The 12,549-nt window shown below is 42.4% G+C and overlaps 1 protein-coding gene across 24 annotated transcripts in view; it reads right to left on the bottom strand.

Annotated features, from left to right (window-relative positions):
* MAGI2 (membrane associated guanylate kinase, WW and PDZ domain containing 2) overlaps window positions 1–12,549 on the bottom strand; it is a 1,014,264-nt gene that overhangs the window by 140,834 nt on the left and 860,881 nt on the right. For 23 of the 24 annotated variants that reach the window (XM_061582129.1, XM_061582109.1, XM_061582111.1 and 20 more), the window contains one exon: window positions 12,323–12,512. In XM_061582129.1, the coding sequence (XP_061438113.1) occupies window positions 12,323–12,512 (190 nt within the window). The remainder of the gene's footprint in view (window positions 1–12,322; window positions 12,513–12,549) is intronic. The other variant, XM_061582110.1, reaches the window with a different exon arrangement.

Consider the following 12,549-nt stretch of genomic DNA (forward strand, 5'->3'; position numbering starts at 1 on the left):
GTTGGCAGAGCCATTCTGGTGCTCTTGCTTGTGTGCCTGCACTCTGCTGACCTCTCAGCCGCTTTCCTGCTCTCCCTCCTGTAAGTGGCAGTGACACCGCTGTTGGGAAGCTAACACTGTGGCTCTGTCCCACTGAGTGAGCCGCTTCTGATCTGTAACAAGAATTGAAAACTCATGCAGTCCAGTTCACTTTTACATTCATTCAAGTATCAGTCCAATATACACGATGGGATACTGCAATCATATACTCACTCCTGCGTAGACATACATAAGATTGTGCTGTGAGGATGCACTCCTATGCACACTTACCTAGAATTAAGTCCCACTGCACAGTGGGACTGACAGCTGAGCAAACCTATATAGGATTGCACTACTAGAAGACAATACATTATGATTGCTGATTTATGTTTCATTCATTCAGAAACATGGTGAAAATCCCATTGTGCATGCATCACTTTTCAGAGAGAAGTCTTCTAATTGTCTAACAGTTAATGTAACTTGAGCAACTTTTTGTAACGTGTGCAGAGTTGAAGAGAAATGGATGGCTATGTCTTTAATACAGCCATCAGTTGCAGAGCTGAGACTCTCTGTTTAGCATAACTCCCTTGGGGCCTCCTTGCCAGCCAGCAATCAAAACCACTTCTTATCAACAACACTTTCTCTAATGTTGATATTTTCATAATCTCATCTGATGAAATGCTTTTGGATATATTGTCAGCTTCTATAACCAACAATTGTTTTGTCATGACGAGTAACTCTTTCTGCCAAGATGAACAGTACAGGGAAACGTTTAGCCTTTGCTGCTTACATTTTCTTCTCCATTTGATGTATATTCTCTGTGATGCCAGGAGGGTTAATTCTTAATTCTTATTCACAAAATGTACGAACTCTCACATATCATATATCTGTAGGAAGAAAGTCTATGTGTGTTTTGTGTGTATCTGTGCAGAACATAGGATGTATAGCTTATAGTACTTGAAGGTGATACTTTATGGCAGGGACAGGGAAACAGATGTTTCTGGACTCCAATTCCTATCATCCCTGATCATTGGGCTATGCTAGCTGGGGCTGATGGGAGTTGGCGTCCAATATCATCTGGAGGGTCACAGGTTCCTTAGCCTATGATCTCTTCAGAATAGTTTGAAAAAGACATATTATATTTAGTATTGCACAACATCTAAAGGTACTTTCAAAAGGTGGGCAAGGAGTGGCTCTGCTTACATTTTTCAGTAAGAAGGTAAATTAACTGAATGGCTGACAAAAAGCAGCTTTAAACATTAATTTTTTAGCATGACTTTTTTGGTAGGGGGATGAGCAGCTGCCTGTATACAGACTGTAAAAATGCCATATTAGCACACAGCAGTCTCTCAACGCAGAGCCAATGTTTATTCTGCCTTTGAAACATTACAAAGAGTGTGCTTTACTTAATAATCACTGCCAAAAAAAAGTGTGCACTCTGTAACATGCAGTTGATGCACCTGAGTCTTTACTCGGTCCTCCACCCCTGCAGAGGTTCCGAGTCCCAGTGAGTCTAAACCCTACCAGGTAGTGATCTGTCCATGACAAAGGAACTACAGAAAGTTCCTCCGCACCAAGATCACCATCATCCCCCTCCACACAGAAAACAAGGTCCAGGGTGTGGCCAGCAACATGAGTGGGGCCAGATACTACTTGGGACAGACCCATGGTTGTCATGGAGGCCATGAAGTCCTGAGCCACTCCCGACAGGGTGGCCTCAGCATGGATGTTGAAGTCCCCCAGCACCACAAGCCGAGGGGACTCCAACATCAGCCCCGAGACCACCCCGGCTAGCTCAGGAAGGGAGACTGTTGAGCAGCAGGGTGGGGGGTACACCAACAGAATCCCTAATCTGTCCCGACCACCCAACTTCAAATACACAAACTCACACCCTGGACACTGTGGGATAGGGCACCTGGTCAGGGAGACAGTATCCCAATAGACCACTGCGACTCCACCTCCCCGCCCCCCAGGTCTCGCCTGCTGCTGCACAGAAAAACCTGGTGGGCAAAGCTGAGAGAGATTAACCCCCCCAGCTTCATCCAACCAGGTCTCATTCCCACAACCTTGAGTTGCAGGCTGTTGGGTTTCTTGCAAGGCCAGTCTGCCCGCCCGTACAGGCCAGCTAAGCAATCTCCTGTGGTGCTGAAATTTGGGGGGGGGGAAGAGAATGCTCTCCCTCAGCTATGCAAATCTCGAGGGGGGGGAGAGAGAGAGAGAGGAGCTCTCTGCACTTCTGAAGGAGTTGCACGGAGGCCGCTTAGCATCCCATCAGCTGGGGGGATTGAGGCCCTTCTAGTCACCCCGTCCTGCCCGGGTCATACGACACGGTTGGAAAGTAAAGAGAGATGTAGACTTTTTTAAAAAACCACAGTGAGGAAACGCAGACTGTGTCTTGCCCAGGCCTTGATTGTTAACGTGCCCTCATTACCCTCTTTTTAAAAGCCACAGTGACCCGTTCCTTGGGGGTCCTCCGTAGCAGCCCCGTCGTCCCTCTTTGTTTCAATTTACTCGGCAGAGAACAAGGGAGTCTGAGAGTCTGTGGGTGCAACTCCCTTGCCACAACACCCTCGGGCTTGCCAGCCACAAACGCTGGTGCCCTTGTGATGTATTTTAGACCTGGCTGGCATCTCGAGTTGCATTGTGTGGGGGCCGTGTTGACAGGGAGCTGGCATTGCACTCCTTGGTTCCTGCAGAGACCTGCCAAGGTCCACTCTGATCCCTGATGAGCAAGCCGCTTTCAAGTGAGCTCTTTTAATCTTGCCTAGAAATCCCCTGACACAGTTTATCAGGCTGCGTCATGTGCGAGTCTGCCATTAACCAAAACGCTACTCTCCCTAGATAGATGCAGGCCTGGGTGCATCTGAAGGTGGTAGTAAGTGCAGAATTCAGCTGCTGGAGAATCTCAGCTTTTAAATTTTAAACAAATCAAGCGTCTAGCCCTTATGGTTACAAAGGGGAGTTTGAAGTTTCAAAAGCTGCTGGAGTTGTTGAATGAAATGTCTAGTGACCAGAGGAATGAGGTTCAAGGGCCCTACTTGGCTGCTTTATCTTTTAGTGACCAGCAAAACTTGCATAAATTATGTAAAGTAACAAGGGAGGGAAGTTAGGTAAAATAAGGACAACCGTGCAGATATCCTTCATTTGCATGTGCTGTAGAACTGAGCATTTCTTGGGGCAGAATGTGGCTCTGGTTGTTTACGACTCAGTATTTTCTACTCCAGAATCTGATGTCACAGAAGATGTGTATTTCAACTTTCCTTTATAAAAAAGCACATTTCTAGTTCTCATTTTTTCAGAAACCATGTTCCCAGCTTGCAGCTTCTGTGCCTTGCAAGGTTTCAAGCCTCTCTCCCAATTGTTCAATTAATTAAAGTGGTCCACTGGGACCCCCAGCAATTCTTGCACAGTCCACGGGGGGAGGGGGGAGTAGAGAACCACTGATCAAGAGGATGACTATTTTGCTGCCCTTTAATGATGTCCTTACCCTGCCTAATGTATTTTAAATTGTATTTGTTTTTAGTTACTGTAAACCGCCCAGAGAGCTTCGGCTATGGGGCGGTATACAAGTATAATAAATAAATAAATAAATAAATAATACAAGCCAGGTCGCTATGCTCTTCCAGGATCAAGTCCTGAATGGCCATTGTTTTACCATTCACCGACCTGGCATTCACAAGGAGCAATTTCAGCCCGGGGGGACTGTCACCACGGCTCTCCAGGCTATTTGAACGGGGAGACAGTTTGGGGGCAACCAGCACTCTGTTTCAAATGGAATCTCCTCCATATGCTCTGATCTGATCCTGAACTCTTCAAAATGCCATAGTGGGGATAAAGCAGGGATTTCCCACTTATATTTCATAATCTCATGCATCATTTCAGCTCCAACTTTAACCAGTGTACTGGCGGCAAGGTTACTTTGGAAAACTGGCAGGCACAGTAAATTCTGCCACCACCTCATCACTCCATGGATGCTGGCACTTTTGTGTTTTTGGCTGCAACCCTATACACGCTAATCTGACAGTAACTTCCACGAAACTCAATGGGGCTTACGTCTGAGCAGACACATATAGGATACTTTGTTTGCTTACTAATTATAACACGTGCTTTCCATCCTTTCAGTTAGGATGGGCTTTGGGAACACTGTAGTCTTAACAGTCTCCTTTACTTTACTCACACTCTCCTTCAAAGTGATATATTACATATGCTGTTCAGCCAATTTACCTGATTGCATATATACTTAACTAATTCTCAAATTACCACCTGCAGTTTTATATCCGAAGCAGAAAATATGAAGTATGCATTAAAATGCAGAAGAATGTCATTTACAGAAAAGGTTATTAATAAATCCCATGCTGTAAATGTTTAGCTGCCCTTTTCCATTCTAGGAAAATCATGAAATTTAAGACTGCATATACAAGATCTTTTTCAAGTGAACTTACAGCTTGTTTCAGATGAGTCTTGCATCTGTCAGAGCCTTTTCTGTACTACATAATATCAAGAATTAAGAAAGTGTATCTCTACCTGACTGGATTTTTATAACACCCAGGAATTCAAGAATATTTGTTGTCTCTTTCATCGGAAGAACAAACATGACAAGAGTATGCAAGAATAAGCATTTTATGCTGCAACCCTATACCAAATTACCTCGAGTAAGTCCTATTGACCTCAATGGGACTTACTTCTGAGTAGACATGTACAGAATGCCTTGTTAGACTTCCTGCTCATTTATTCTTATAGGTGAAAGCTGAACCTGTCATGGTCCGCATTTCACTTTTAATCAGATTTTTTCAGTAGTGTCTGATGTTCCTGTTTAATGGCACTTATGTGTCATTCAGTCGTGGATGGCAAGTTGAAAAGGCTAGGCTCTCTCTCTGTCTCTCTCTCTGTCTCTCTCTCTCTCTCTCTCTCTCTCTCTCTCTCTCTCTCTCTCACACACACACACACACACACACACACACACACACACACACACACACACACGAGTAACCTCGGAAACAAAAAGCAGCATAATGCTGGTTTCATAGTATAGAAAACACAGGTCATTTCATTGTATACATCTGAATTTCTGTGGATTTCTGACAACTTTATATTTCAGTGCATGATTGATATCTCAATATAGAAGACTTCAGGGAAACTCTCACTTTCAATTCAGCAGCCAGTTTTAAAAGCAGAAAAATAATTGAGGGAAGGAAGGGAGGACTTATGTAGCATCTCAAGCACGTTTTATGTAAAACAGAATGAAAAATAATAATGCTCTTCTTTTTTTTTCAAACCCTCTTTTGCTCATTTAATTTCACCTCTAGAATTTCCCTTACTTTAGCAAGCAATACAGCTCATTTCACAAGAAAGATGCATGTTCTTCTCCCACTGGGGTATGGTCCTGAACTCTATAAGCAATATCAGCACAAGAAAATATGCTGACCATGACCATGGACTGCTGAACTTACAGTATCGTTCAACGGAATTACATGGAGTGGCTGAGGGGAAACGACCACTGGCCCACATCCAAGGAAGCAATGCAGGAAGCCTTACAATGACTTTCCCATCTCTTCAGTCCAAAGAGCACCTTGGATTGCACTACAAAGGGGAACGATGTTGAGGACAGGAACTAAAAAGCCTCAGTGCGTGCCCTCAAGCAAGCTCAGGAACATATATGAAAGGAACCACTAGATATCAGATTGCATTCAGTGTTGCCGTTCTGTTGGTGCAAAGCCACCTGCGCTAGCAGAAAGCTGTTTTTCATCCTTGCACAAGGGAGTGTTGCATGAGAAATGGGCACTCAAATCCAAAGTGGAAATTCTGCTAGTGCAAGATTTTGCACAACATATTGGGCTAATTATTCCACAAAACCCCCTCTGGTCTAATTGTTGCATATACCCCAGCCCTGTTAGGCTTTCAAATTAATGTTTAATGTTCCCACGGTATTGTTCTAGATTGTCTTGTGCAAGGAGCAAATTACACACAATAAAGCAGGCAATCCAGATAATACACTAAGGACAATATAATATAGGCACAATAGTTAGAAAAAAATATTGTTGCTATGTGAAGATGGGCATATGGATGTGTAGTCTTCAGGCTTGCTTGGCCAAGGGAACCTTTAATGAAGTATTTCTGTCCACATCCACACCAGACATTCAAAGAACAATCATACCACTTTTTCAGTCATGGCTTCCCCCAAAGAAACCTAAGAACTGTAGTTTGTTACGGGTGCTGAGAGTTAGGAGATTCCCTGTTCCCGTCACAGAGCTACAATTCCAAGAGTTCCCAAGGATCAGGGATTGATTGTTAAACCACTCAGGGAAGTGTAGCTCTGTGAGGGGAATAGGGGTCTCCTAACAACTCTCAGCACCCTTAACAAACTACAGTTCCCAGGATTCTTTGGGGAAGTCATGATTGTTAAAGTGGTGTGATACTGCTTTGAATGTATGGTCCAGATATGCATGCCTTTATTCTTGAAAGTTTGTCCTTTGGTGTTTGAATGTGGAGGCAGTGGTTTCTATCAGGAAAATGTGGCAAGGGGTAAGTCATGTTGAAGATAGCAACATGGGACTTTAAATATTTTCTAATACTTTGTTTGCCACTTTGACATTACTGTTTGATTAGTACATTTTAAAGATTCCTCCCCTTCCTTACACAAGTTAAGAACAAAGAGCCTGCTGGATCATACCAGCGGCCCATCTAGTCCATTATTATTTTCTTCTAGGGGTTAAACTAGATGCCTATAGGAAACCCATAAGCAGGACGTGAGTGCAATAACTTCCTCCAGCTTGTGATTTTTTGGTGTTAATTTTTTTTGCTTCCAAACCATCTACAGATATAATTTTCTATTCAATCCACTTGCAAATTCTTGCAAAGATGGGTTGGAATCCACCTGAGTGACCAGAGCGGCAGGAAGTCAGAAGTATGTGTGGCATAATTTATAGCATAAGTGGCTATGAAGGTTTCATATCCAGATGAGGCAAAATTATTTTGGTGAGTAGCTTTCTCTGAAAAATAAATTTATTTATTTATTTATTTTAATAATTTATACCCGCCCTAGTTCATAGAATTCAGAGCGGCGAACAATAACAATATCCAATACAATCTAAAATAGCAATAATAAGAGTACATTAAAAATCAATTAACTATTAAATGTTTAAAAGCTAGAAGAAACAAAAAAGTTTTTAACTGACGGCGAAAGTCCATGAGTGAAGAAGAACGTCGGATCTCTGGTGGCAGATTATTCCATAGGATGGGCGCTATGGTCGAGAAGGCTTTATTTCTAGTATTGGCACGGCGGATTATAAAGGTGGATGGGATAATGAGAGAGTGTTCAAAAGGTATTCTTGTCGGTCGCTGAGGTTTAAATTCCAGAATACGATTTGATAAATATATTGGTGCTGAACCATTTAGAGCTTTAAAAGTTAATACTAAGATTTTAAACTGATGACGGAATGAGATCGGAAGCCAGTGAAGTTGATAAAGCTGAGGTGTGGTGTGTGTCTGTGGGCTTGCTCTGGTCAGCATTCTTGCCGTCGCTCTCTGTATCAGCTTAAGCGGGCGAAGTGACCTTGCAGATAGTCCAATATATAGGGAGTTGCAATAGTCCAGTCTTGAGGTCACAAGAGCCTGTGTCACTTGCTTCAAGTCCGACATCTCTAAAAAAGGACGGAGTTGACGGACTAGTTTTAATTGAGAGAAACCACTTCTGGATACTGTTGCAATTTGAGGTTCAAGGGACAGAGCGGAATCTAAGATAATACCCAAACTCCGAACTTGGGATTTCAGAGGGAGTGGGACCCCGTCTAAGGTAAGTAGGTTTTTAATTTCATGAGACGGTCTTTGTCCAATTAAAAGAACCTCCGTCTTCTCTGGATTAAGTTTTAATTTATTCCTATTAGTCCAGTTTTGTATGGCAACCAGGCATTGATTTAGGGGACGGACCGCCTCTATGGTATCTGGAGGGAAAGAATAGTAGAGTTGGGTGTCATCTGCGTATTGATGGTAGAGTATTCCGAATTTGCGGATAATCCTTCCTAGGGGCTCCATATAAATATTGAATAACATTGGGGATAATACGGAGCCTTGGGGGACACCGTATCGTACTGGCCAAACCTTGGATGAGAAATTTTCAAGGACAACTCTTTGCAGCCTGCCCTCTAGAAAGGAGCGGAGCCATTGTAGTACCGTTCCTCGGCATCCTATACTAAAGAGATGGTCTGAGAGAATGGTATGATCAATAGTGTCGAATGCGGCCGACAGGTCTAGCAGAATTAAGTAAGTTAGATTTCCTCTATCCAATTCAAGTCGTAGATCATCTACCAGTGCTGTTAGCAATGTTTCGGTCCCATGTTTTGGTCGAAAGCCTGATTGGAAGGGATCATAGCAATCATTAGTATCTATAAATGTTTGAAGTTGTGTGGCTACAGCTCATTCAATAACCTTACTGATAAAAGATAAGTTAGATACTGGACGGAAATTGGTAAGAAGTGTGGGGTCAAGGGAAGGCTTCTTCAGTAAAGGAACTACAATTGCTTCTTTCAATGTCTTGGGAACATGGCCTTGTTGGAGTGAGGCATTAATTATCACACAGAGCCAGTTCGCAAGTTGAGCTTTTGATGTTTTTATAAGCCATGAAGGGCAGACATCAAGTGAGCAGTTTGTCAGTCTCATTTTGGTGAGAAGTTGGGGGATATCAACCGGTAAGATAAGTTGAAAGTTCGTAAATTGGGATGGGAGAACAGTTTCAGATGGATTGTCATTGGATTCTGCCAGTTTGGCTACATCAATTTCTGATGGAATATCATTATGTTCTGCTATTTTAATAGAGTCCAAGGTGGAGCGAATCTGATCTATCTTAGTTTCAAAGAATGTGGCAAACTCCTGGCAACGGGATTGAGAATGGGCTATATCAGAAGCCGGCTGTTTAGGACGAAGGAGGCTGTTAACTATCTGAAAAAGTTGTTTTGGTTGATTTCTGGCTGAATTGATTGCAGTTGAATAGTATGCTTTTTGGGCAGTGTGTCTGGCCAAAGTATAGATTTTCACAAATTCCTTGGTTTGGGCTCGATCAGATGGACTCCTGGTTTTTTGCCAACGGCGTTCTAGCTTTCGATAAGTACGCTTCATTTCTAACAATTCTTTGGAGAACCAGGGGGCTGATTTAGATCTTGTAATTTTTAATGGGCGAAGGGGAGCCATTGAATCCATAATTTCAGTCATAATGTTGTTCCAAGAGGAGATCAAAGTGTCGATTGGAGTTCCAATAGGGGGGCATGAATATTCCTTAAACTTTGATGCGAATAGGTCGGGATCTAACAATCTCTTAGGGCGATATAATTTAGTTGAAATTCTAGTTTTGTGGGGTACAGGTGACACAAGAAGGTTAAAGCTAATTAAGTAATGGTCAGACCATGATAGTGGGGTAGAGGTTATATTCTCTATTCGGAAATCAGAAGTACCTATTTCTGGTAGGAAGACAAGATCTAAGATACGGCCTGCGATATGTGTTGGGGTTGAAATTAACTGTTGCAACCCCAATGTAGACATTGAGGATAGAAAGTCAAGAGCGTTTCTTGAAGTAGAGGATTCTATATGAATATTGAAGTCTCCTAAAATTAAGAGTTTAGGAGAATCCAATATTAAACCTGCAATTAGATTGGATAAATCAAGCAAGAAGTGGCTTGGTGAATCGGGAGGACGATAAATCACAAGAATTACAATGTGATTATGATGACCAAGTTTCAGACAAAGAGATTCAAAACCAGGGGAAGGCTGAAGGAAGATTCTAGATAAGGGAATAGATTTACGGAATATAAGCGCTACTCCCCCACCACAGTGATCCAACCTGGGTTGGTGGTAGACAGCGTAATCAGGCGGGCATATACCAACTAAGTTGGCTCCACCTAAATTGTTAAGCCAGGTTTCTGTTATACAGACAATATCAGCCTGTTCATCTAGGATGAGATCATAGATTATTGAAGTCTTATTATTGACTGATCTGGCATTATTTGTCCTAAGGCTGAAGATCATAAACTCTTCCACTGATTTATGCCTTCTCTAATTCTTCTTTGTCTCTATCTATTGTAGTTTTATTCAAGGGCCTCTGCAAGACTCTGTGAAAATATTTCATTTACTATCGAGTGGTTCCCATATGGGGAGCAATTCCTGGGAAAAGGACCGCCCCATCTTTAAAGCGTTAGAGGAAATCAAGTATCTTTTAAGCAAAAATGCTGAGTTACAAAAAGTGCTTGCTAATTACAGGTCCTCCCTTCACTCTCTCTGACAGCCATTCCCAGAAGGGAGTTCACTGGGAAACAACCTTTCAGCACCACATCTTTATTCAGCCTCTAAAGCAATGGATGCACGGGGGGAGGGGGGGAAGGCAAGTCAAAAATCAATCTATGCTTGGTTTCCAAAAATGGGTTTGAACAGGGTCATCATTAATTCCATTCCAAGTTTCTTGGTCCACATTTGTAACTATGCTCAAACTAAGGAGTTTTTTGAGAAGCATCACAGCTGCAACACACAGCCCTTTGTGCCCACAGGGCTTCCATTACTCCTTGTGAGATTAAACTCAGTGTGGAAACGGGGCTTCTCCCATCTCTGTAGAAGGCCATGGGACAGATAATCTATTTTTCTCTAGTGCTGGAGAATCTTTCATACATCAAACAGAGCATCTAAGTAGGTGCGTACTGCCTCTTAAGAGGCTAGCCCAGAAGTCTTAAGTATGAAAGAGACCACAGCTGCATTCAGACAGAACACTAAACCACAATTTAGCACTATGGAAGTAAGCCTGGCTGAGCCTTGGGCTGGCACACTCCTCCCCCCCTTCTCTGTCATGGTCATGGAGAGGACAAACTGGCTTAATGCTACTCTACTTGCCACAGGAGCTTCAGCGATCAGTGGGACGCTGGGAGAAGAGCTGAAGAAGCAGGGAAATAGGGAGAGAGGGTGAAGCTGGGAAAAAGGCTGGCACTTTCCATCCCCCTTCGACACCCTCTTGTCCATTCAACTTGTAGACTTTGAGCTTGTTTATAAATAATAGCAAATAGCAGTAAATATTGCTGTTTTGATTGAATTCTGATCCCTTAGCAGGGGGAATGTCACTGATTTTTTTTTAATGGAAGCAAATACAGGATAAAGTCCAAACTTTTTTAAAAAAAATATAGATTTGAACAATGGCAGTTTGCATCCTGGGGAGCCCACCCCACCCACCTCCAAGGCTTCCAGATATTTACATATGGGTCTGTGTTTGGACACATTTAAAAATAAATGTGTATAGGCCTGAACAGCACAACTGAAATCCCAGATAAAATCTGTGAATCAACTGTGTGATCTGGATCTTTATTGACTAGATTTATATCCCATCTTTCGTCCATCATGGAAGTCAACCATGGGGTTCCCAGGCAGTCTTTCATTTAGGCACTGAGAAGGCCCTGACCTGCTTAGCTTCAACCCCATTCACACTCAGTTTCAGACTATTCACACATTATTTGAGATGCTATGCCCAACCATGGATTTGCTGTATCCCTGAACATGTGCCAGGCAGGTTGAAAGGAAAAGTGCACTCTCATTTACACTGTCTACCACTTGGGGTGGTGGTGGGGAAAGCATGATTCAGACATAGGCACAGTAAAAATGCTCCTATTCAGTGGCTGCTTGTATGCATGGGTTTCTCTTACACATCCACAAAGCTCCCCCCGTGCACAACAGCTTCCCATTTGTTCCATTAAGGCTCACCCATTGTTACATCTAGTTTGGCCCTGGGACACTGGAAGTTGTAAGCATGATATCCAACTGTAACATGCTGGGAGACAGTGAAAACCTATGAGTCTGATTTTTAACACAGCAGTCTGATATGACTACAAAAACACCAAAGAAAATCTATGTAAGTTTTAAAACACTTTCCTAGTGAAATATAAGAAATGTTGCATTGCAAAAATCACTTTATATTCATTGTTCTGCATTGTTGGGTGGGAGATTCAGAGCAGGAAACCTCAACAAAATGCCAATTTACATGCAAGCAAATGATTAAAGGCACAAACTGGCAGGCATGGTTTTTGCACAACTCCCATCCATTTCTATTGACATTAATCAGTAGAAATTGTTATGTTCTGTGTTCTGAAATGGAGGCAAATTTGCAATAAATGCATGAAGGTAGAGGTGGAAACTTTTTATAATATCCAAAATATTTGCATTATTTATTTGGTTTTCTTTGAGTTATAATAACCAATGCCATTGTGCCAGCTTTGGAATATGTATAGGGCAATGTTGAAAGTTTTCAAATGCTCTGCAGAGGGGGACCATAGTTTTCACTTACGCCTACTTTCATAAATAGCTCGTGATTTCTCATACAGCTCATATGGGTCAGGTTTCCTTGGGTCAAAGGCCTCTGTTGAATCAGGAAAAGAGCTCCTGTGAAGGGTGGGTGGAAAGGGAATGTTCTGTGGTATAGCTGGAGCAGATAAACTTGTCTGTGGACTGCCTTGATTCTCCCATCGTTCCATCATCTATAATAAACAACAGAGAAACAAGAAAGCAACAATT

This window comes from Rhineura floridana, chromosome 8, assembly GCF_030035675.1.
Source record: "Rhineura floridana isolate rRhiFlo1 chromosome 8, rRhiFlo1.hap2, whole genome shotgun sequence".
In the NCBI taxonomy this organism is placed as follows: domain Eukaryota; kingdom Metazoa; phylum Chordata; class Lepidosauria; order Squamata; family Rhineuridae; genus Rhineura; species Rhineura floridana.